Below are 24,900 nucleotides of genomic sequence, written 5' to 3'. Positions count from 1 at the left end.
TCAGATATCTAGATTTTATTTCTTTTCCTGATATTATAAACTATTTCCCCTAGTTTTTCTCCTTCCAAAATCCAGACAGAACCTTGTTCCAAACTATTCACACAACAATTGCAACAACATAACTACCTTTATGATGCTGTGTTTGAATCAAAGATTTTTAAGAGAAAAGCAACTGTGATGTCTATGAATTATTCCCTGATTTACAACAGCCCTAAATTTTCCTAAGTTTTTCTATTAGAAGGGTCTGATCTCAGCTGTGCCTTTCCATATCTCACTGTCACTGAAGCCTGTCTGCACCAATTTCACTGGGAGTTTCACCAGAAACAAGAAGAATCTTTAAGAATATCAGCAACAGTTATTTGCTTCTACCCACTCACATTCAGAGGCCCTTCTGGGGTTTCCATAGGCTGCAGGGAAAATGCTGTTACTCTGCTCTGATTCAGATTTGGGTGTGAAACCTTCCCTTCACTTACACACTGCACGCATTGCATTTTACAGCCATCGTCTTGATTACTGAGCTGCAATTGATTTACTACAGAGCAAATTGAAAAATTATCTCTAGACTTCTCTGTAAAATTACCTCTGATAGCAGGAGCATTAGACAGTGCCTTGGTGCTAACAGGAGGCTGTCAGCCTGTCACTTTTCCTGCCAGCTAACTCTGACTGCTGGAAGAAAATTTAGGTCCAGCTTTAGAAGCTACAGCCACTGACAGATTGCCTCCTAACAATGGCAAACTATGGGACAGCAGATTGGGAGGGAGAGAGACACTCACCTTACTTTATTTGAGCAATTGGGGTTCTTGGCTGGCCCTTTAAATAACAGTGATGAAAGAGTTTCCATGCCAAAGTCAGTAGGAAAGAGCAACATCCTTTTTATTTCAGCATCTGTGGGTTGCACACATATCTCCTGTAGTGAACTGCTACTCATGTGCCTTTTTTTCCCCTCATCAGGAGCAAGAGACACACCATAAAACTCAGGCAGCAGCCTTAGAGCAGAGGAGGCAGTAGTCTTTCCCACAGTATTCAGTGCGGATGGAGACATCATTGTTACAGATTTTGTAGAAGCTCAAAGTACAAATAATTTTACATGGAAGTGTGAATTTTTGTTTCCTTTTTTTTCAGTATGTTCAAGGAAGATAGAAAGTTGAGAACAGATTTTTGACCCACAGGGTGTACTCAACAGTCATGACCAAGTCTGTTCACATTTATGAATAAGGGTGTAGTTGAACAAACAAATTGAGACAAGGTAAATTAAGTTAAACCAGACCAATACAAACCTCACTAAGGAAGATGCCATCTGGAATTTCAGGAGGGATTTTGGTGCTGAGAAGGATGAAAGCTGAACTGGAAAGAATTAGACAATAAGTATGATAGAGAAATGGTATTGAGATAGTAGTTGCAGATAAGACCAGTGGAGCCTCAGGTTTATGTTGAGAGCCAGAGGGGAAGGAGTATAAAGTCAAAACACTGACTTCAGTGTTTTGATATGAAAAACCAATATATTTGTGAGGAGAAAAACTGAAGGAGCTGTTCTGTGTCAGAGGGCCAGGAAAGTTCTGTCTTCTAGGAGCTATTTTGAAGTTGCTGTTGAGCAACAGGAGAAGAAAAGCAACGTTTGCTTTTTTTCTTAGAGTTAGTGAATACAGGCTATTTTCATACAAGGGTGTTTTTTTTTCCTTTAGGAGAGAGGCTGTCACTGGTGCAAATGAAAATGTTGATTCCCTTCTGCAGAAAATTTTATGTACTAGTGGGGATGCAAGTGAACACATGCATTACTCATATCTCCTGGGGCTTTCTAAAGTTGTGATTTTAAGGTCTCCAAGTGGAGTCACACCTATTACAGTTTTTACAATGTGTTTTTAGCCTCACAAGTCCATGCACAGCTAGAATGTCTTTAGATCTCACCTTCACCAGTGCACATGGGTGTGTGTATGTGTGTGCACACCCCGCTTGGTATGGCCCTTACAGCTTGTGTTAAAGTCACAAGCAGCCACAGAGGTGACCTTCCTAACTGTAAGATGACAGTGGTGTTGTCATTCTGCTTGGCATGGCTGGGAGCTGTAGCTGTGAAAGGGCAAGGCCTGATTTTCTGTCCTTCCCTTCCACCTCCCCCCCAAACAGGGCTCAGCAGCTTGCTAATGGGAGGCTGGCTTCAGCAACAGTGTAGTGACCCCTGGCCCTTTTATGAACTCTCCCCTGCCCAGGAAGGAGAGACTGACACACTCCCTCGTGTCTTCCTTGAATTCCTTCCACAATTTCTGCTTTCTTCTCTTGCCAGACACTTTGACACCATGACTTATTTTTACACTCACAGCCACTTTCTGCTGAGAGCCCTAATGAGTGCAAAAGGGCACTTATGACTACCAAACATTGCAAAGCATAACAGTGCTGTGGGGGAGACAATCTAAAAATGAGCAGAAACAGCAAAACACTGAAGGGCAAACAGGGCAAAGCCATCTAGAAATAACTACATATCCTGCAATGACTTTGTCCCACCCTGAAAGTCTTTCCTCCTCTCTTCCCTGCAGCTTGCAAAGCTCTGCCTAGGTGTTTCAAGGGTGCTTTAAATTAGGCTTTACAAAGCATTGGGGCACTGCTAACACCATGTAAAAACGTCTCAGTGTAAGCTTGCTGCTTTATGGTAGAACATTGTTAATGTTTGACAACCTTTAAGAGCCAGTCAGCTTTCTTTGGACTCCAGCTTGTTGTTGTAGGTTACAGACTGTATTTTCCCCTTCCTGTGGAAAAAGAACACAAAAGGGAAAGTTTTATTGGCATTTATCCTTTTTTTTCAGCTTAATGATCTGCTTTATGCACTCCTTCAAATGAGGCATTGACAGTTCTTATAGAAAAGTGAGTTTAACAGCCTGAGGATGCTCTTGGGCTGTTTATTTCTGCTCAGGTCTCCCATGTCACCAGCCACAGGGCTCCTTTTCTTGCTGTTATATGTGTATTTGAAAGGTGTGTATATAGTATTTGGAGCTACCACTCAGAGTTTATTAATCTGCTCTTTCTTGTCAAGGTTCTTGATTTCTTGATGTAACCTGCTTAAATGTGGAACTAGAAGAGTTCTTTGCCATTGAGTTGAAGGGTTGGAGCCAGGCATTCTCTAGGCAGGAAGGTGGAAGTTGCTTTGCCAATTCTCTTGATCAAGATATTGCTCCATTCCTTTATGGTTTAGGGTCTCTGTTGTTTTTCTAATCTCTATCTATATTAAGAGCTTCACCCTCCCTCACAGAGTCAGAAATGTGCAGTTGAAATCCTTCAAAAAGCCCACTCTGGGAGAGGATCCTGTGGACAAAATAGCTTATTTCTCAATTTCATGGAAAATACCCAGGGCCAGTCAGTGCCTGTCAGTATGGCAGGGAAAATCCTGAGCCTCTCTTTACAGTGACAACCCTTGCAAAGGTCCCTTTACGGTGGACCTTTGGGACATTTTGGGACATGCAAGGGAAGGTGCCTTTCTACTGAATAAACACACCCTGAAATCCAGGAAACATAGGGATGTAACAATGCCTAAGCTTATTTGTGTCTAAAGTCTATCACAGACTAAATGTGGACTAATAAAGCAGACATGGTGACTTTAAGGACCTAAAGAATATCACCAGAGCAGAATTGGTTTGCTCCATATGAGTATGGGGTCAGCTCTGGGTTTTGCTCCTTTTTTGACATGCTGAGTGCAGCTGCAGGTACTCACAAGCTGCTTCATCAAGGCTCTTCCTCTGAGCTAAGACTTTTTACCACAGGCTTCCAAATGGTCCTGTAATCACAGTGTTATGGATAGCATAGGGTGCTCAGCAGACCTTAATATGTTTGGGAAGTGAAACAAGGTCCCTCATGCTCTGACAGCTTATCAGCTGCTTGTACCATGTAGCAGTTAACCTTCCCAGATTCCCAGGTTGAGGAGAAGTTAATTTCACCCCAATATGAAGTGCTGATACTTGGAGGGCTGAGGACAGAGGGTGGCAGCACAGCCCTGTCAGAGCTCACCCACACTCGCTGTAGAGGCTGTGGCAGTGCTGAATGGCTGTAAAACATTTCACACACAATTGCTTCTAATTAAATGTACTTGTTTGTTTGTTTGTTTTGCTTCACAACAGGGCAAAAGTAACTTCTGTTTGCTCAGTGTGTTTTAAGCTGTATCTTATTGTTTGATTTACGTTATGTGGTGAAGTTTAGAGCCACAAGTTGTGTGCATAGTGTATGTGTGCAGGGAAAACCTTGCCTCAGAGATCACCCACTGATCTTTCACTTATTAAATGCTCTCTAACTGATGCTCTTGCTGATTGTCCTGACAGCAACTAACAGGCCAGCTCTTAGTGTAAGGCAGGTAAGTAAGAGACTGTGGTACTGAGGATATAACCAGATCTAGCTTGGGGGCAGAGTGAAGAATTTTGGTACAAATCATAGCAGTGAGGAATGAACCACATTCGTAGAAGGAGGCATGCTTCCAAGAGCCCTAAAATGCTTCATTTTGAATTTTTTCTCATTGGAAAAACTGAGATAACAAAGTGCTTAATGTGCTACTGAACCAGGGTAGAATTTTACAGTGCTGGGTGCAGGGCTAAACAACCCCAAACCCAGCAGCTCCTGAGCCTCCTGAAACCAGATCTATGAACCTCACTGAAAAAACTGGTACAATCTTCATTCCTCTCTCACTTTCCCAGATAAGTGCAATGAAGGTGTTGGGCTGTGGATATAAATATATACCATGCTATAAGAATATGCATATGTTGAAAACTTTATTCCTGAACCCTCTTTGTTCTTTGATGAAAACAACAGTAGGATTACTGAAGGATCATTCAGAGTTCTCAGTACTAATAAAAGGTTTCCTGAATGAGTGTCAAAAAATTATCTTTTCTTAAAAGAAGTTCACAGAGCATTGAAAGGAAACCTTGCCCATTTCCTTCATTAACAGGAATAGTCTTTGTTTTGCATGTTTTGAATGAAAGGTCAATTTTCAAACAGCAGACCAAAGTTTCTGGTGCATGCTGGTCAAAGCTCAAACATAAAAGTTTTGTATTGTTGAAAATTTGTGGTGTGATTATATTGTTTTTAGTGCTTATATTGTGCTTATTTATATTGTTATGAATTGATTTGGACCTGTGTAATACCTTATTGTTGTACCTTGAAATCCCTGTAAATCTGAGATAACAAACCTAACTACCAAATGTTGGTTACTGGAACTCTATGAAAGCAAAAAATAATTTATTTATGACTTGTGCTGTAATAAGAGCTTTGAAAATTAAGAAGTATAGAGACAAACACCAGGCCACTTTTACAAATGCCTTTGTCCTCATTAATTTTGTTTAGCACTTCAACATTTCACTTACATGGAATATGATGTCTTGCCTTCAGATCTGTTGGTTTACTTAATCTTGTCTTGCTGGGCTCTTCTGGCTAATCAGGAAATGCATCACAATCTGTTTATTTGTGCAGACAAAATAATTTATGTCTGCTAATTTCAGGAGAGGCTATTTCAATTCTGAGATGTCTCCAGAAGCCTTAAGTAGCTTACTGGGAACCAATGTTTATACTTATTTTGTACTGGTCATAATTTTAGATCAGAACAACATAAAAGAATATTCCTGAGCTGAAGATATAATGTGCCTTTTTCAGCAGACAGAATATCTGAGTTTAAAACACACCAGAGGAGAACATCTTCCATCAACCCTCTTTGGATGTCATCTCTCTAGATCTATTTAAAAAGACATTAAAAATCCTTGAAAGGACAAAGGTCAGATCTGAACAGGCTAATTTATATATAAAATAGAAAATGGTATTAGACAAGTCAAGACCTGATTGATAGAAGTCACAGTTCACGTTTTCATTGGAACTTCATCTTTGTGAAAAGAATCTGAAATATTAGTGAGAGATCATTTCTAGTTATACCTTTAAACAGAAATATGATAATCTCATGCAGCTGTGCTAACATTGCCGGAACCTTATGCAGTTTTTTGCTGACCTCACATTTCTTAATAAGTACACTCTGATCCTCACAAATCAGACAAGAATTTGAAAGAAATATTTGCAATTACCCATTTTCTGCAAATAGAGTATTGTCTTCCCTATAAGCCATTGTTTTAGAAAAGCTTTGTTTGCCAGAAAATGATGAGGGTGTGCCAGGGGTGTCTCCAAAACTTACATTTTACTCCAAAACTACAATTTACAAGTTGTAAATTGTATATGATGACACACATTTCATTGCCCTTCCATTGCTGCAGGGAAGGGTCAAACAAAGTAGGACAGCCCCTGATTTTGGGCAGGTTTGCTGTGTAATTATTTGGTGGCAGTAACATTGCCCTGACTTGAAAGGTGGGACCCTCCACCTGGGGAAAAGCATTTTTGGGATGGAAAGGGATGTGAGGGACACAGCCACAGGCTGTGATGTGATGGTGAGGCCAGGCAGGTAGGTGAATGTGTAAAGCAGCTGTCTGTGTTTCTTTGCTGCAAATAAGATTAGTTTTTAGATAGGTTCACTTTGTGCTGGGAGCCAGAGCAGCTCCCTAGAATTTAGAGAAGTCATTTGAGCCGAGTTCAGGAAGACTCAATAATTGTGCCCTTAGGTTCTGAAGAGCAAGAAATGTTTTGAAATAATTATTCCCAGCGGAAGCTGTAATGAGGTTAGGTTAGACACGATGAATAATTCTAATTCCTTACTGTGTAATGACACAATTTAAAATAGCATTTCAGACATGGGCCTCCCAGGTAACTGGGTTAGATCAGTAATCTCCTGCTCTGATAGAAGCCCTTCTGCTCATTCCTCAGTGTTGTCTCTTTTTGTGACCGACTGAACACAGGCTTTCTGGGTTTCAGTACAGCAATCTGACTATTTTATTTATTTATCATATTGCAACCATATTAATTAAGCAACGAAATGCTCCAGACAACTTGTTGTTAAGATTGTTTATATACTGTGTGTGTTAAAGGGGGAGGAGAGGAATTAGTGGCTCCATCCTGAGAGGTGACTAAATGCTAGAGGAAACAATTCCAGGCTTTTTATAGCCTTGAATATAGAGGCTATATATTTTCCCTGTGACTGTACATATACACAAGATGCCTATTTGAGGGCAGGGTAGAATACAGTTTTCAATATAAATATTTTGGTTGTGGGAGAAAAACAACATCCTTGAAAGTGATTCAGGGGAGGAAGATCCTTTTGAGCAGCTGTATCCAATGTTAGACAGAGTAACTGCTGCATCCTACCATATTGTCACCCTGGTAGCTGAAAATTTGTTTTCTTACCAATGAAGTCTCCTTCCTCCAAGTAGTCTCTGAAGGGAAATTGATAAAATAGAAATTGATAAAATTCTCTTGCAAGAGAAAAGATGTGTATGAACTTTACAACACAAAAAATAACAGATTGTCCTCAGCAGTGACGAAGTCTATGCTCTTAACTAGCACAATATACATGTAGGGCTCCCAGCATGATTGAGTCTTCCTCATACAAACTGCTTTTGTCTGTCTTCTGTCCTCTCAAGCATTATTCTGCTACTGTTGGTCATGGACACTGAGCCCAGGCCATGAGAGACTTTGTGTTCCACCTTCCTCTCTCAGCTGTACTTACTTGGGCATCAGTTCCTCACTGCTCCACAGGGACTGGCTGGTACATAGCATTAGGAACCCTGAAACTATGAAGAAAAGCTCAGGTGGTAATGGTTCATCCTTCTCCAAGGGAAAACAACTGGGGAGCAGTGAAAGCACCTGAAGCACAGATGCAGTTGTCTCAGTAAAATGAGGGCCTGACCTGTGTTTGTTAGCTGCTTGGGAGATCTGTGGTGTCCCTTAAATGTGAATCCAGCTTCAACACAAGCAGAAGTTTATTTCTTCCCTTCTGAAAGAGATTGTGGAACCATCTGTGCTGAACTTGAAGGCAGTGCAAGGGTTGTACATTGATCTCTTTTTATGTGGAGAAACAAAATGACTTTCATATTGCCTCTGTTACCCCAAGTATCCAGGCAAGTACCTGTTGGTGAACTTCCTCCTCTCTTTCCTGCTCTTGATTTCTGTTTGTCAAGTTTGCTTGTATAGACAAAGTTCATCTGTGTCCTGCACAGATGAATTGTATGGCACATCAGTTGTATGGCAGCCTGAGGAGTGGCACATCTTCTGCTTGGGAAGGCAGCATGTTCCTTGGCAGGCTCCCCAGAAGGCTCATCTAGATTTGTGTCTGTCCTCGCTGTACTCATCACCTTGTGGTTAGTGCAGATGCCTGGCTTAGTCCCCTTAGCAGGGTCAGAGAGGGGAAGTTTCAGATCTCCTTATTCCTCTGTTTGCCTTGGTTTTTTCAGCTTCACAGGGGAGATAACAGCAGCACTGAGACAGCCAAATATTTGCTTGTATGAGTACGTATCTTAATTAGCAGAGTCCTTCGAAAAGCTGACTGTGACAAGTGCTCCAACAGCAAAGAGGAATCCTTCATGCTATAAAAAGCCTGGAATGTTTCCTCAAGCCTTTAGTCACCTCTCAGGATGGAGATACTAATTTCCCCTCCTCCCCCTTTAACACACATAGTATGTAAATAATCCTAACAAGAAGCCGTCTGGAGCATTTTATTGCTTAATTAATATGGTTTCAATATCCTGAATAAATAAGATCACATTCAGATTGTGAGTACAGTAAAGTTAAGGGGATATGATCCAAGAAGGAGTTTCAAATCCCTTCGCATCTGTTCCTCTATTTTGTTGGATTAATTTTATGTTCTAAATTAAATTATTCTTATGAATTTGTTGCCTCTGATGTTCTGCCCTCCTCCCCCCATTTTTTTCATCATCTGTCTGCTCAACACCTTTCCTGCTCCCTCGCACAGGGAAATAAAAGCCACTTGACAGCCCAGCTGGCTGAGCAGATCTGTGCTGCTCCTCTCCATCCCTTGTGGGGCTGCTGAGTGTGATGGGTTTGGAAAGCTCTGGACTTATTAGTCTCTGTTTTCAGATGAATGCAGGCTTTCCAACTGGCATTCATTGTTACTTTGATCCAGGTTTTAATTGAAAACTTGGGAATTCTAAATCCATTGAACTGTAGTAGACTAACTTTTTAGTAAAAGATCCTTTTCTTCCCCTCTTACCTGCCCTTAAATAAAACTAAAAAAAAAAGCCAAACAACTCCCAGGGCCTTGCTTATTTCTGTTTAGCGAAGGAGAAAAAATTGTTAAGTATTCATCTTCTTTATACAGTCCTTAGAAGGATTTTTTAAAACTTTTGGCTACAGAAACGCTGATGTGACTATAGTTTCCAAGTTATCAAAGAAGGTCAAAAACAGCCTGAAAAAGGTCACAAGGCTGGGGAAACAAGAAAAACCTCATAGGCATAAGAGATGCTTATTTGGTAATTAGGCCTTCATTTTCATTTTGTTAAATTATAAATTGCCAGTGGACGGAGTCTCCTCAGGCTAGGAGAAGGACCTGGCGCATTTTGGGCATTCCCACAAGGGGAAAATAACTTGGTTGCAGGTATAGATGCTAAGGAGCTACTTGTTCTCTTTGGCTTAAAGAAGAGTCTTTGCTCAAAGGTTCTTCCTTACAGACCTGACTTTGCACACCATAACCTGCTGATTTCCCTTGCTGCTGCCTCCAAAATACTGCAGCTCCTGCTGGGGTGCAGCTGCCTCCCCACCTCTCCCCAATGCCCCTCTTGCTGAGAGCAGCCAGCAGTACTGCGGGGAGTTATTGATGTCTGTGTGCTTCCTATTTTCCCTAAAGTGAGCCGCTCCATGTTCCGAACTGATTTACCACCACCACAACATTTGATGGGATCAAAAGCTGCCATAAATCCCCTCTCCTTTTTCTTAATGTTGTATTTTTATGGTGTGTGGTTGTTAGTGGAACTGGAGTACTTTATCTCTGGTAAAAAATTGTCCTGAAAGGTTAGAAAGCCCTTGGAGAGGTAAAAGCCCGCATGGCCAGACTAAATAACCATTTAGAAATGGATTATGGTTAGAAATCTAATATTTTTTTCCAGGAGTGTTGTCAGGCCATGGCCATTTACCTGCTGTCCTGTCTCATTGTGCATAGTGAAAGATGAAGACTGGTAACTCCTGGTATCCCTTTTAGTAACTCTTTGTACCAATTTATTAATGGTTACTCTTGCACTCTTGTATTGCAGATTCCTGACTGCATCCAACTGCTCATGGAGCAATCTGAATGGCGTGTGCCTTTTCCTCCTGCCCTCACAGGGAATGCAAAGAAAGGATGCAGGAGGTGTCCTAAGTCAGCTCCCACATGTTGAGGGACATGTGCTGTGCTTGTTGCTTCATGTGCATGTGCATGTGCTTGTTGCTTTCTCTTTGAGTCTGACTCCTGAAACCTTTTCCCATTTAAGGCATATTAGCCATAGTCTCTCCACTTCTAATTGTAAAAAAATATTGCTCTCTTTTACTACTTACACTCATCTCTTCTCCAGCAATAAAAGAAACAGCAACTTAATGCAAAGTAAATCACACCTGATTTATGCTTGTATAAACAGCATGTATCTCTTCACGTGCAGGTAAACGGAATTATAAAGACATTTGTGAATAAAATTTTGAGAAATGAGAGAGTTCACTAGTAACTCATTTACAGTGACAGGAGATGAATAGAGGTAATTTAGTCTCATAAAAGTAAAATTGGCTCATGTCTTGCATGGGGATGGGAAAAAGATTATTGTTCAGCAGCTGGAAAGCTGAGTGGAGCTGAGAATTGGCAGCTGTGCTGAGGGGGTTTGACTGCCTGGCTCTGTAACCTCGGGTGAGTAATTTAGTGTGCGTGGTGTACACGCTGCCTCCTGTAAATACAGATCTAATTCTTGGCTAGTTTGTAGAGGGATCTGCTCTCCCCAGGTGAGGCACCAGAAAATGGGACTCTGCTGCTCTATTGCTATGCTTGAATAAGAGCATTTCCTCCTCTCCTTCTCCTGTGGCTGATATATTTGTTCCAAGTGTATTCAGTCTTCACATCTTTCCTGGGGACAGAGTGGAAAGTAATCTTGAAAGAAAAGCAAATATCCTTTGGTTTTAAAGTTATACAGTAATAAGATGAAAAGATTAGGGCCTGTGGGAGTAGGCATTATGAGACTTAGATGAAGTACATAATCTTCTACCTTGTTGGACAAATAAGCTGGACTGAAAGCACAAATGAAATGAGCTTGGGATCTTCCTTCCAGGACTGTTACTAGTGAAAATGTTGTGGAAATCCCCAAGTTAAAGGATGGTCAGGGCTCTGCTCTGTGGTGTGGGCTGAATGGCAGCTCCCTCTCAGGGTTTAGATGTTGCCTGAAATGAGAGACTTGGGAAAGGATGAGGTGGATGTAAAAAGAAAAAAAAAAAAAGGCATGAAAAGAGGTAAAGATATTGCTTTACTAACTTTTTGAAGAACCTTGGAACCTTGTTCTGCCACTGTAGAGGAGGACAGAAGGGGTGGTGTGTATTTTATTTTTGAAGGCAGAGTAAGAGAGGAGTTCTGAATTGCTCTGAGATGGCCTCTGGCTTTCAAAGGTTCAAGAAGGTGCTTTATAAAAATCTATGGCACTAGCAAAAATGCATTGGTTTTGCAGTGTGGGTAAGGTTTGTTTATTGATGTCAATGGATTGAACCCCACAAAAAGTCCATTTTTACCTAACCTGGTCACTTTCAGCATTTTTAGGCTCTTAAGAAAGCTAAGCAAGGACACTGGCTCATTCCTACTGGTGTTTTGTTTCCTAAGAAGTGTTTGCATCAGTCTTTTTGAAGCTGGGCTATTATAATAGGAAATGGAGTTGCTAAACCTTGCATTATCAGTAATTAATATAATGATTATGTTTCTCTTTTCATTTTTGTGGGCTTTCTGGTTCCTCTGAGTGGTGATGATGTGCAGGCTGCCCTTTCTTAATGAATTTTTTTGCACATTATGGCTGGTAACTGGAGACAGAAAAATACTTTGTGTCTCTTTATAACATTCCCTTAAATTACTCTGAAGATGCTGCTGTCTCAGTACTACCACACATAGTACTTCTGGGCTTTTAATCAGCTCCTCATGCTGCAGATCTGTGAATACTGTTGTTTACAACAGTTTGGGGCTCTTGGCTAAACACTACAAACAGCTTCAGCCTAGGGCTTGCTGGAGTCCCCAGTGATCACTCCAGCCCAAGTGCTAATCCTTCTGCTTTGCAGCCTGGGCTGGGATTTGCCACCAGGATTTTAAAAAAGCCAATTCAAATATAGGAAGCTGTACAAATGCTTGAGGTCTGGGTAGGCAGGGGAGAGCTGTGTGAGTTCAGGGAAATCTCCATCTCTCCTAACCTTTAAAGGTCTGTGTGCATCTCTGGGTGATTTACTTGAAGAATGCCTCTGGATTCCCACCTCCAAGTGAAAGGACAAATCCAGTGAGGGGTTCAAGTGAATGTGAAGTGTAGAAGCTAAGGACAGTAAGTTAATAACCCAAGAAAGGGAAGCTATGCAAAAACAATTGCAACTTTTCCTGGTGTTTTGGTTTAAGCCCAGGCAGCCGCTCCCTCATTCCCCCACCAGCAGGATTGGGGAGAGAACTGGAAGAGTGAAAGTCAGAAAACTCATGGGTTGAGATAAAGACAGGGAAAGAAAAAGCTGCACACACAAGCAAAGCAAAACAAGGAATTAATTCACTGCTTCCCATGGGCAGGCAGGTGTTCAGCCATCCAGCAGCCTCCTGTGCCGTGGGGAAACAGAGATGCATAGATACACCATGATGAGAGATGGGAATTTTGGAGTTGTGAGAGGTCGGAAGATCATCTTGCAGTGCAGGGTAATATTTGGGTAATGTTTTGAATTTTTTTTATTTCTGGTTGTAGTAAATGTTTTCAAAGTCAGTGCCCCTGCAGATGCAGAGCAGGCACACCACAGTTTCCCTCTGTAGCATGTCTGTTCTGTGAGCTCCAGTCCTTGAAAGGAAGTGCCATTTTTAAATTCTTAGCCTGTCTGAAGATGATGCTTTTGAAGTGCCCAGCTTGTGATTCCTACCCATTATCTTTGATTCCTTCTCCTCCTCCATTCTGAAGTACCTTAATGTTCTCATGGATCATCTTGCCTGATGTAGTAGTTCCTGTTTATAAGTTATGCCATTGTCCCTTAGCCATCTTCCTTTCAACCCAATGCTTTCAGTGACCCATTTTGCCTTACTCTTTTCACTGCTGATCTCCCTATGCCCTTTTCATGTTAGAATAATTGCCCAGTGACTTAGATTTACCTTATCTTATATTGTAAAAATTTTCAGGAAGAGATTGTGTCCACATAACTTGCTTTACTTTTATGGTACTGCAAAGTAGAAATGGTTGCTATTAATAATGCACACCAGAATGGCCTCTTATTTGACAAGTGTACTTTTATTTTAACATATAATATTTATGTCATGCTTGCTAGTTGTCAGCATATTTCATAAAATTAATGGAGTCCCACAAAATGGGAACTCTCTGCTGTGTCTGGCTGTAAAATTTTTGCTGGGAAGTGGAAAGAGGCTGCAGGATTTTGTATGCAAAATAAGAAAGCTGAAGATTTGGCTTTGTGTGTGTTTGGCAGCCAGTGTTGGAAACAGAGTGATATATGGGATATATTAAAACATTTTAGAATGATAGAGAAAAGAAAGCTTCAAATTTTGTTGAAGCTATTCAAGTTAAGACATGCAGACTTTCATTAAAAAAGCCAAGCAACAGCTGAACTGAAGCCACTGATTTGTTTTCACTGTGAAAAAACAGCTCTGAGTGATAAGAAGATGGAGAGTTTGCTTAGTGAGAATAAATTCATACATGATGTTTATTGTCTAAACCATATTTGAGAAACTGATAATCTGTAGGATATTAAAAAATAAAAGAAAGAAAAGAGAAGCATAGTATGTCTGCTGCCTTTCCCTCAAGTGTTCCTTAAGCTGCATCCCCTCCACAGGTCTCCATCAAAATTCTATGGAACTGTTTTCTCTGTGTGAAAAATTGACTTTGATTAAATGAACAATTTTGCCACTGACTTAAATGGAGCTGGTTCTCTTGCTGTACAAGTTATTTTTAGAAAGAAAAATGTTCATTGATGCAAGAAATTTCTCCCTGATAGCCCATTTCTGGTGACACCACGGATATAAAGACAGAAGATTACCCAAGCAGGTTTCAGCCATGACCAGCCAATTAAAAAATGTTCAAATACTTTGGTGTGACACTGTTGCCTCCTTGTTTTTTGCTTTGGAACAGAAAGAAGGGAGAATTAGATACTGAGAACTATATCACAGTCTATCAAATCCTATGGCAGAAGTGGATAGTTGTAAGGTTTGCTTAGATCTGTAAATATATCATAGTATAAAACACAAATAGAGTCTGAATGTTCTCTCACTTTTTTAGTGAGAAATGTTCAGGTTTGGGATTAAAGCAAGATGTGGACAGTAGTATTTTTCCTGGACAAGATTGTTACAGAACATTAAAACCACACTGCCAATTGGCTTTTTTTCTTTAATTAACTTTTTTTTTTTTAATAACTTTTATTAACTTGAGGTGCTCAAGACTAATAATAGCTCTGAGCTACTTTGATTGATGATGTGAAAGCAACACACAACTGGAATGAAGACATAAAATATTAATAATGAGAGGGGTCCTGTAAAATGTCAGCACAAGAATGGAAAAAGGCAAGCAACCTTCCACAACTTGGCCACAAAGTGTGCACAGAGTTTGGAGAGCACGTGAAATTTGAGAGGCTTCCAGTGGAAGGGTTTATTATGGTGAGTTTACAGGGTGAGTGAGATCTGGTGCAGACAGAGGAGCAGGTACCTGAGACATGAGGGTCAAAGTGCTGGCTTTGGATTAAGGCTGAGTGCTAACAGCCTGCTGGGCTCTAGCTGGGTTCTGCAGACATGGGACTTGTTCCATCCACCACTCTGAGCATGCATGAATGCATAAACCCAGGAGAGAGCAAAACCCCGTGGTGTACCTCTTGTTGCAGTATTCAGTGTCACAGACATATTTTCTGAAAAATCCTTTTGCTAGGATTTTTCTCCTGAGAAGCTGAGAGGCCTCAGAAACAAAATGTAAACAATAATTATTGTGTAATAGGTGCATCTTTGATTAGTCTCATGTGGTTGTACTCGGTGACCAATCACAGGTCCAGATGTGTCAGACTCTCTGGTCAGTCACAAGATTTTATTATTCATTCAACACATATTATTCATTTATTATTCCTTTCCTTTCCTTTCTAGCCTTCTGATGTCTCCTTTCTCTTTCTTTAGTATAGTTTTAGTATATAATTTTTAATATAATATAATATAATTAATATAATATAATATAATATAATCATATCATATCATATCATATCATAAATCAGCCTTCTGAAACATGGAGTCAAGATTCTGATCTCTTCCCTTGTTGGGGTTGCCTGCAAATTCCATGTATTCAGAGCGGAACTCTTGAATCTCAGTGACCATTTCCTGGGTTTGGCAGTTTGCTTTTCAATGTGTAATCTCTCCTCCTGCATTTGAGCTCAGCTAGGACAGACTAATCCCAAGATTAAGGCGGATCAGATGAAGGGCTGTTTCCATAGCAGATGCTGCCGTGTGAGTGCTGAGTTCCTCTTGTGATACAGCAAGGCCATAGAGCAACGCAAATGGGGCAAATCCTGTTTGTCTTGACTAATTGTCAACTCAGCTCTAGTTCCCTTTCCCCCTGCAGAAAACAAACCACACCAAGCATCCAATTAAGGAGAGTGAATTGGTTGAAATTCTAACCCAGGCTTGTGTTTACATCTCTTCTGAATCCCAGTCTGCAGGAAGGTTTGCATTAGTTCATGTTTGCCTTTGTCTAGTGCTGGGGCTGGCTGCAGGAGGGCACTGTCTCCTGACTGCCCCAAGGACTTCACTGTGTAGCTGAAACTGCTGCAAAAAATCTCAGAGCTGCCCTCAAAAATGATTTAAGCAGGTCTAATGAGTAAGTCTTTTGACAGGAATTGATACTACTGAGACTGTTCTGTAAAACCACAGCAGTTTATTTCAGTATCACCTTGGGAGGAGGCTTCCTACTAAACAGAGAAAACAAGGTTATCCAGGAGGTGTAGCTGTTATTTCAATATTTAGATTGGAAATCTTAATGTCCTTCTGAAACAAAATATAGTTACAGTTCCTATGACAACTGTTTCCCTCTCGTCTGGAGCATGGGCTAACGACAGGATTTCATTACATGGTCATGTAACACTGGGCACTGTGACAGCCTTGTCATCTCCACTGCGCTGTTTGCTCCTAAATGGCATTTAGCTTTGCCCACTTGTGTTGTGCAGAGCATGAATTGTAGCGACTGACCATCACTGTGCTTATTGCCTGCCACCTCCCACTGCCCAGCTTCCCTCTTTTCATTAGCAGGCTCATTTTCTACCAAAGTACATTTGGTATGCTGAATTTTATTGACAAAAAAAATCCTAGAAACTTATTTCAGTGGTAGAAATTCTATACACTGGCATTAATTAAGAACAGCATCTTAACAAGTACACAGAGTACTGACAAAAATTTGTGAGTACAGCAGCTAAACCAGATTATGCAGCAGATTCCTGTAGTTACTTCTGGCAACACACGTAAGAAAAACTATAACCAGTTGAACAGATATATTAAAAGACTTTATTCACAATAGAGAAATTTTTACAAATATAAGTTCTTAAAAATTAAGCATCTTGATCTATTATGTTATTCCATAATTTCAATTTATATAAAGATGATAAGACTAAATGGAATATGTACAAATCAAAACCAATTTAAATACATGATAGAAATGGATATGTATGAAGTTACCATAGAAACAGTGAGCTATTGGGCATTGCAAAAAATCTGTGTATAACCAACACATATGCAATATTTATCTCACAAACAATCAAAAATTTTTTTCCCTGTGAAACAATGTTGGTGCCATTTAAAGGGCTCTACCTCTTGGGACCCAACATATGTAGATTTAAATGCATTATTATGCTACAAAGAAGTGGAAGAAGTGTGGGCAGTGCATTTATGTAACGATAATGTGTCCATGTCACTGTGTTCTCCCCCCTGCCACCTCCCCCCAACAATGAGCAATTTCTTTTGCTCTTATGAATGACTGGGAACACAAAGTCACCATCACTAGCCACTTCCATGAAGTGAGTTAAGTGAATGGGAATTAAAATGCACGTTACCTTACTGATCTAACAAGCAGTGGTAAATATGGACTGTTCAAAAATGATTGCTCTAACTTTGGTGTTTTGGGGTTATTTAAAAACAAAAAGAAAAGTTGATATATTCTCAGTTTATGAAAAGTTTTTTTCTTACAGCTGGCAGATCTACACGTTGTACAATCTTCTCGTCTACTTACATTACTTTACAAAAAGTACAGTATAGTGCAGTTTGTACATACAACCTGAATACCAATACCACATCAAATTTGTGCTCTTTCAGATCATCCTAACTCCCACGCGAAGGAAAATTCCACGCTATGAAATGTCCATTTTACAAGGAAACAACCATGATGCTTATATTTAAGTACATGAGACCCAATGCACATAGAGCTGTGTGACTGGAGCCTGCTTTTGAAACAAGGAGAAGACCTGTCTGGTTCTCTGCTCTTCCCTTCAGCTTGCTAAGTACCAGCAACATCACCACAGACAGCGGGGGGAAGCAAACCTTGGTTAAGAAAACCATGTAGAAAGTGGCTTAGAAAACACACTTCTCAAAGACTGTTTCTGTCTGAGCTTTTGTAGTTATTTAATTGAGATGAGGTCTAAAGCAGCACATACATGTGAGGGGCAGTAGCAGCAGGTGACCCACTAAGCATAACTAAGAAAAAAAATATTTTTACATGTTAAAAAGAGAAAAAATATTTTGGTTTTATTCCACAGCTATGGTGATTCAGGGGATGGAAAAAAAAATCTCCTTTATAAATACTATTTATAAAGAAATACAATTAAGTATAGTCTTCCAGCGGTATGAATTCTGGAGAATCAAAAGCAGCAGAATTTCTGATTTTCAACAGAGGAGAGAGTCAAGACCTCATCCTTGCTTGGCTGGGTTCAGAAACCTGCTGTGCCATGAGGGAATCCATGCTTTAAAAAAGAAGATAAAAATTTAAAAAAACAAAGTTTTGAGCCGCTGTGCCTGGCTCTGCGTGAGCTGGCTTTACCTGCACATCCATTTCTATTTGTTCTCCCAGTGCTGGGTGGCCCAGGCTCACCAAGGTGCCCCAATAACTCTCATGCAGGAATGGCCAGCTCTGCCAAGCTGTGCTGGAGCATCAGTGGATCCTTGCCTTGTCCCCCACACCAGCGTCTTTGGCAGCTTGTGGGGCACGTGCCATCTCCTCTGTCAGCAGGGGAGGCAACAGGCAGCGCTGTCCTTGCAGACTTGAGGGCAAGCTCTAGCTGCTATATATAAAAGTGTAATTAGTTATTTTTGGCTTCTGCCTAAGAAAACCTCCACTGCAGACCTCTATCAGCATAGAAAAAATGCACTCTAAAGCTTAAACAAATGTGTTCCCTCAGCTGTGATTAGCAATGCTGGACATGTGAGCTATCTTACTAAATACCATTCAAGAACATTACTCTTCAGAACCAGGTTTGTTCCACTGCAGTCCAATCAATGAATAATGTTCTTTCTCAGAATGGGAAGCCAGGCTTTTTCTACCTGAAATGTGTGGAAGTCATCCCATCACTAAATGAAAACAGGTAGGCTTAAAAATCATGTAAACCACTTCAAACCAAGTAGAAACAGGAATTAATTGTGCCTCATTTATTTTTCCCTTTGGTGATGCCACAGAGCAAAACATTTTTGGCAAAGCTGTTACCTTTCTTAATAAGCCAGGCCTCTACTCGAAGGAATATTTTTTAAGCCCATTGCATTTCTGTTACTTAAGACAAGGCAGTGTTGTCAGAAAGTTTTAGTTCAAAGCAGGATAACTTCCTCTCTGAATTACTTCACTTCTTTTGAGGAGGCAGGTTTTCTTCAAGGCATCTGAACACCCAAGTTTATTCACACAGATATATCAAACTGCTTTGTGACAATTAACCACCAAGCCTGGTGTCAAGTCTGGACCTACCTAAATCTTTGCAAAAGTAACAGAAAAACAAACAGACTGTATCTGATATAATCTGAACTTGCAGGAAAATGTTGTAGAGTGGATTTTTTTTTGCCAACCAACCAAATGAAAGCTACTGGACTAAATATATAAAGAAGGCTAATAGTCCCTTTCTTAATATGAAATGATTACCTTATTTTACTCCATAGTAGCTTGACTAAAGACATAAGAATAACACCACCTAGAAAAGGGAGGAAACAATTGATTCTATTACAATACTCTAATCAAAACCTGAAAAACTAAGGTCTGCTAACTAATGTGCTAAATCCATAGAAACTATTTTAATCTAACTTCAACTTATACTGCAGTTTCAGAGTTGGGTCTGCATGAGATGAAAGTACCCCTATGTCGACTTCATTGACAGTGAAATACATCAGATACTCCAGCAAGTAATGATAGACCCGCATAAGAAGAGGCTGTCACAGTCACAAGATTTGTCCTGGATGACACACAAAACAAACTAACATAGAACATAAAAAAAAAAGAAAAAGAAAAAGCTCTTTATACTTAATTCAATATGGCTTTTTGCAACATGGCAAAATATTACAGCTTAAAGCATACATCTCCTCACAGAGGAGAGAAGAATTTTGCAGTCAAATTAAAAGCATAACAGGAAACAAGAAACATGCAGACCTTCTGCTTTTTTTGGCCAAAATGACACTGCAGCCTAACAGAATCTGGGAAGATACCCTATTTCACTTCTAAGAAGGTATTAATGTGAATTAGAGGATTAAGGTTTTATCATAATTAATTGGGTACATTCATAAAAATTTACTGTTAAAGAAAACAGACTGCAAAACACTTGATTAAAAAATTTAACTTAGGAATTTAAAACCAAATCATGTGCCCTAGTCCTGGAAACGTAAGGAATGAAACAAAGTATAAATTAATCTTCATCTATTTCTGGTTTTCTTCTTTATTCCCATCATCTTTGTGAAGAACAGGGAGAGGATGAGCCTCTGTGTTGAAGACCCAGTGTTCAAATGGAAGAAGATCATCTTCAGAAAACAGCAAATACAGGTACCTGGCAAGAAAACAAAAAAACCCAGGAAATGAGACCACATCAGGGAAGTGATTTTCAGGAGAACACATAATAATTCATTTTTAATTTACTTGAGTATTAAACTTCCTGTTGAGATGGCATGACTGATTTTTTCTTGCACAGCAAAAAAAAAAGCAAACCCAGAACTGAAGAGATCAAAACAAAAGTTTAATCTCATTAAAAATTTAGGAGATGTTGATAGATAATGAAAGCATTTGTTTTTTTCTCTTAACAGGCCCTGCATGCTTTCCATGGAAGTTTTTTTTTTCTTCTTTTTCTAAAATTTTCAAATGAAAAGTATGCTCTATAAGCCTGTTATGTTCTCTGCCTAGTCAATTTGTTTCATTAGTGCTGGCATATATAATTAGATCCTATCAAAGACAGGAGATGCAATGTCTCAAAAACTATCAAGTACCTTTATCAGAAGTAAAGATAATTTGCAGAAGTCAGGGAATTTAGATTATTGACACAGACTGGAAAAAAAAAGGACAATTTTGCTTCCTGCCACCTAAGAAGAGCTGTGCTATTTCACTCAGATTTTGTAACGTGAGAGTGTCAAGGGTACTAATGATAAATACTTATCTGTAAAGATGATACACAGAACTACTTCACATTAATGAAAGTCAACTGTCTCAACTTACTTGAGTGTCTCTGAAAGGAAGAAACTTTGCTGCACATCATCATGGCTTTCATGATTGTTATACACATCTCTAAGGCCAGAATAGCCGCCGTCGACTCTGCAGTGTTTTTCCAGCGCCTGAAACAGAGATCACCCAAATCCGTGGGATTAACAAAATAAACATGCCAGTTTTTCTGTTTGGCAATAAAACTAGCAAAAAAAAAAAAATCCACAAATTCCTTTGATAAAGAGGTGAAAACTTGGTAAAGGTCAAGATAGAAAAACTCTTTAAATAAAAAGACATAGGCATACCTGTCTAATTTCATATTCAGGAAGAGAAGCAAAATAATAAATTAATAAAAAGCGAACACAAACCGGTTTTCAGAAGGAAAGACGTATGGTATGAGGATTTAAAGACATATGGATTTTCACTTATATTCTTTTTCTTCTTTATAATAGGAGTAACAATAGCCTTTCTCTCCCAGTCTCTCAGCCTTTGGAAATTGTGTTACCTATAGCTTTTCTGGTCATAGTTTGGTACTTAAAATGATTGTAACATGATTGAACACCATACTAAAGATCAGTCTTTTTCTTAGCTCCTGCAAATCCCTTCCAAAAAAGGAAAGGCAACTCTTCATTTTCTGTGTAAGTTATATGGCTTCTCTTTTCAATTATTTAATTTTTCAATGGGAAACCACTGATATTGGGCTCTGACTGAATTTCTCTTGTGCAGCAGTCATATTTTTCTTTGCTACCTCTCTGAAAAAGCTTTTTCTATTACACAGGCATAGATAGAAAGTCAGGACTTAACACAACATAATTTAGCTGTAACAGTAACAATGTATTTTTCTCTAGCTAGTTTCCAAACTCTTTATTCAGTTAAAAGGTGTAAAACAGATGACTGATTCCTATTTCACAATAAAAAGGAGTACATGGGCCACCTTTTCTGCCCACAGGAATGTCCTATATTTATGAAGGAGAAAAAAGATCAGATGAAAAGTATATAAAAGGGCAAAATAGATGCAGTGAGACTATTTAATAAATTTTGTTGCTTTTTTAAAATTAGGTGTTTGCAATAGAAAGGCGGTACCTATATGCATATATATGAGCCATAAGTTCTTTAAATATACTGCTATCCAATACCTTATTTGAATATTGGTTATCTTATCACTACTATATTTAAAAAATTAATTAATAGGGTTTTTCTTTATAATTTATGTATTTAACAAGGCTACAAGTATTCTTACTCCATTCATTTTTCCTCACTTTTACAACAACTCTCTGGTATCAGACAGTATAAGGAAGGAGTAAAGAGAATTTAAGATGATTATATTTAAAACAATTCATTATTCAAAACCAAATTAAGAAAATGCTATTTAACCCTAGTAACTTCTTGCAATGAAAATGACAGTAAGGATTGTGGATGGCTGCATTCACTCAGGACCACACTACTGTGAAACAAAGTGTTTTCTGTGGAGATGCCATTGGAACAACAACTTTCAGGCAGAAACACCTGGGGCTCTATCCCCGCCAAGAGAGAGCCAGGAGATAACTGGTTCCTCCCTTTCTGAAGTTACTACAAATACCACTGAAGTGAGTACAGGATGAGTAGATTTTATTTAGGGAAAGATGCTGCATTTCAAAACACACAAGCTAAAAAAGCAAGGCAGAGGATATATCTAAGCCAGGCAGAATAAATATTTTCTGAAGACAGATGGGACTAAGAGTCACTAATAATTACTGAAGTATTCATCACCTTCCCCTGCTCTAAAGGCTCTTTAAGATCTGTGTTTTGCTGTGAGTGGATATCCTAAATGTCCTTGATTTTTCTGGAGTCCCTGTAGCTGTGTGCACACATTTGGCTTGCATGTCAGGCTCTCCTTGGTTTTCACTGGAGAGTAAGCCTATCGTATATTTAAAAGGGATTTTTCTCCAGAAGAGATCCTTTAAAGTATAACAGCCTATTTGTCTTTTCTTATGTGTCCTTAGGTTCTTTAATTTTCCTGGACACTTTTACTAAATGACAAATACACTTAAGTTTAAAGAAGTAATTTCCTCTGGCTGGTATTCCTTCCCTCTTGTATACTTCAACCTGCAAGGAATTCCAAATTCTGCATCTGTGTCTGGATTTTCAACGTCAAACAAATGATGATGCTTTTTAAGGCACAGCAGAAGCAGAACTTGAAGGATAAGGCTACTGTGCAAGGAAATATCTGCATTCTAAACAGGATGAGGTAAAATAAAAGCAAATTGCATTTACCATTTATGTGCTCTAATGTACTTTGAGCATTCTCTGAGTTCAGAGGCATCATAAAGGTACTTGGAGGCACTGCTATGATGTAAACTAAGGGGTTAACTTGCCCCATGTTTGCCTTCTGGCAGTATCTGCTTGATGCAAATATGAAGCATCTCATCCCTCAAAGCTACTTTCCACCTAACTAAAGGAACAGGACATCCACCTGCAGGATTAGTAGGATAAAAAGGCTCCAGGTTGTCAACCATCCTGGCAGTGATGGGCTTTTGTGCCCTCTCCTGCCATTTGAGAACACATGATGTTCACAGTGATAGGGGTAGTGGTGGGCAGGAAGAAACAATCAAGCACATTTTAAATAAGCAGTTCTCAGGAAATGAGGGTGGCTAGGATCAGTTATGATACAGTAATGGAAAACATCAAGCACAGTGAAAACTGGCTGACAGTCTCAAACTATCATAAAGGGGAAAACAAAGGAAGTGATACAAATTTAAAATATGTGCCACATTTATGATGCAGAGAGGGAGGCTTTCATGAGCTAAGCTGATAAAACCTTTCTGACTCAGTAACAGTGGATATTGCTGGTGGTCATAACTGCATTTTCTCCAGCTGCCGAAGTACATACAAAATTATCTTGGACTCAAAGCAGCAAAGAAAATTCACAAAGAAAAAAAAGGACAGGCAATAGCATATTTTTAGTCTATAAAGTTAGAGAAAGACTTAAGAGACTTGTCAGAGAGTTTAGAAGTCATGACTCTAAACCTGCCTCCTTTTCTACTACAAAGGCCCTGGAAAAAAACCTAATGAGTTCTCATCGCCAGAGTAATGAGTTGAAAGTGGACATGAAACACATGAAGAACAACTTTTTTTTGGACAAAACCCAAATGGTCCGATCATTAGTTTCCTCTTTTTTCTTGTTTAAATCTCAGGTTCCCCTTTGTGCAACAGGTATTGATAATTAAACCAATGGCCCTCAGTGGTTGGAGGTTTCCCCAAGGACAGAATGGATCAGGTGCTCTTTGGGGCAGCATTAAGGAGCAAGAGGGAACAGAATTTATGACATAGTTATGGCAAGCTAGCATGATATGTGCTGTAACAAAAATAATACTGTATCAGGTGGAGCTGTACGGCTATAAACACCAAGAGAGAACGGAAAGAAAAAAGATTTTAAACCTACAACTGACTGCATAAGTTCTGGAAAGCTGCAAGATTTGTTTTTGTGAAACACCCAACTGCAGGTTTGGAGAGTGGAAGATGTGCCCTGGGCAGAATGGGACCAGCTGCATCTCCCACACCCATCTGGTTGTGTTGGAGTCAGATTGAGAATAACCACAAGAATGTTAAACAAGGGACACGTGGGGAGTGAGAAGGAGGTAAACAAGTGTACCAACCTGAAAGAAACACAAACAAACTGAACCAAATGGGTAAAGAATAATAATAAGGAAAACATTTCAATTGTTTATAACAATGTTATCAGTGTGGGCAGTAACAATGAGTCAGGAAAAACATCTCCTGGAGAAGGAACAGTTGGCATTGCTGAAGCCTGATGGGATGACTTCCACAAACAGCCATTGTAAATATGCCAATTATAATCTGCCTGGGAAGAGTCCAGTAGTAAAATGTGTGCCTATGGGTGGTGTTAGCAAAGAAGAAAGTAAGGGAACAGCCTTCTAAATTAGAGGTTTTAAAACCCAAATTGCTTTGGAATTAGTAATTCAGAAGCATATTGTTTCAGGGCCCCCCAGAGCCAACACCTGAGGGAGGCAAACACAATGCCCTAAATAACTGCTCTCTACCTAGCTGAATACAGTGCTCAATGCAGGCATGGAACAATTGTGAATATTCAGGCAAGAAGTTTAAGAGTATACTACTATTTTTAAGAGTTTAAGAGGTAATACTACTACTCTTTTTTGGAAAGCAGATTTTGCTTTACATTTAATTTCTGGAGGAT

At 39.5% G+C, this 24,900-nt stretch overlaps 1 protein-coding gene across 2 annotated transcripts in view; it reads right to left on the bottom strand.

Annotated features, from left to right (window-relative positions):
- Positions 1 to 16,538: 16,538 nt before the first annotated feature.
- The window catches only part of MAN1A1 (mannosidase alpha class 1A member 1), a 139,453-nt gene continuing 131,091 nt past the window's right edge, over positions 16,539 to 24,900 (bottom strand). The window contains exons 11-13 of one of the 2 annotated variants that reach the window (XR_009418040.1): positions 20,721 to 20,836; positions 18,087 to 20,061; positions 16,539 to 18,009 (exon numbers count right to left, since the gene is read on the bottom strand). Coding sequence is in view for 1 of the 2 variants with exons in the window: in XM_059467867.1 (XP_059323850.1) it covers positions 19,935 to 20,061; positions 20,721 to 20,836 (243 nt within the window). In the remaining variant the exon portion in view is untranslated. Of the gene's footprint in view, positions 20,062 to 20,720; positions 20,837 to 24,900 lie in introns of both variants that reach the window. The other variant, XM_059467867.1, reaches the window with a different exon arrangement.

The sequence above is a fragment of the Ammospiza nelsoni genome, chromosome 3 (genome assembly GCF_027579445.1).
Source record: "Ammospiza nelsoni isolate bAmmNel1 chromosome 3, bAmmNel1.pri, whole genome shotgun sequence".
NCBI classification, from domain to species: Eukaryota; Metazoa; Chordata; class Aves; order Passeriformes; family Passerellidae; genus Ammospiza; species Ammospiza nelsoni.
This window is presented reverse-complemented; position numbering and strand designations above follow the sequence as displayed.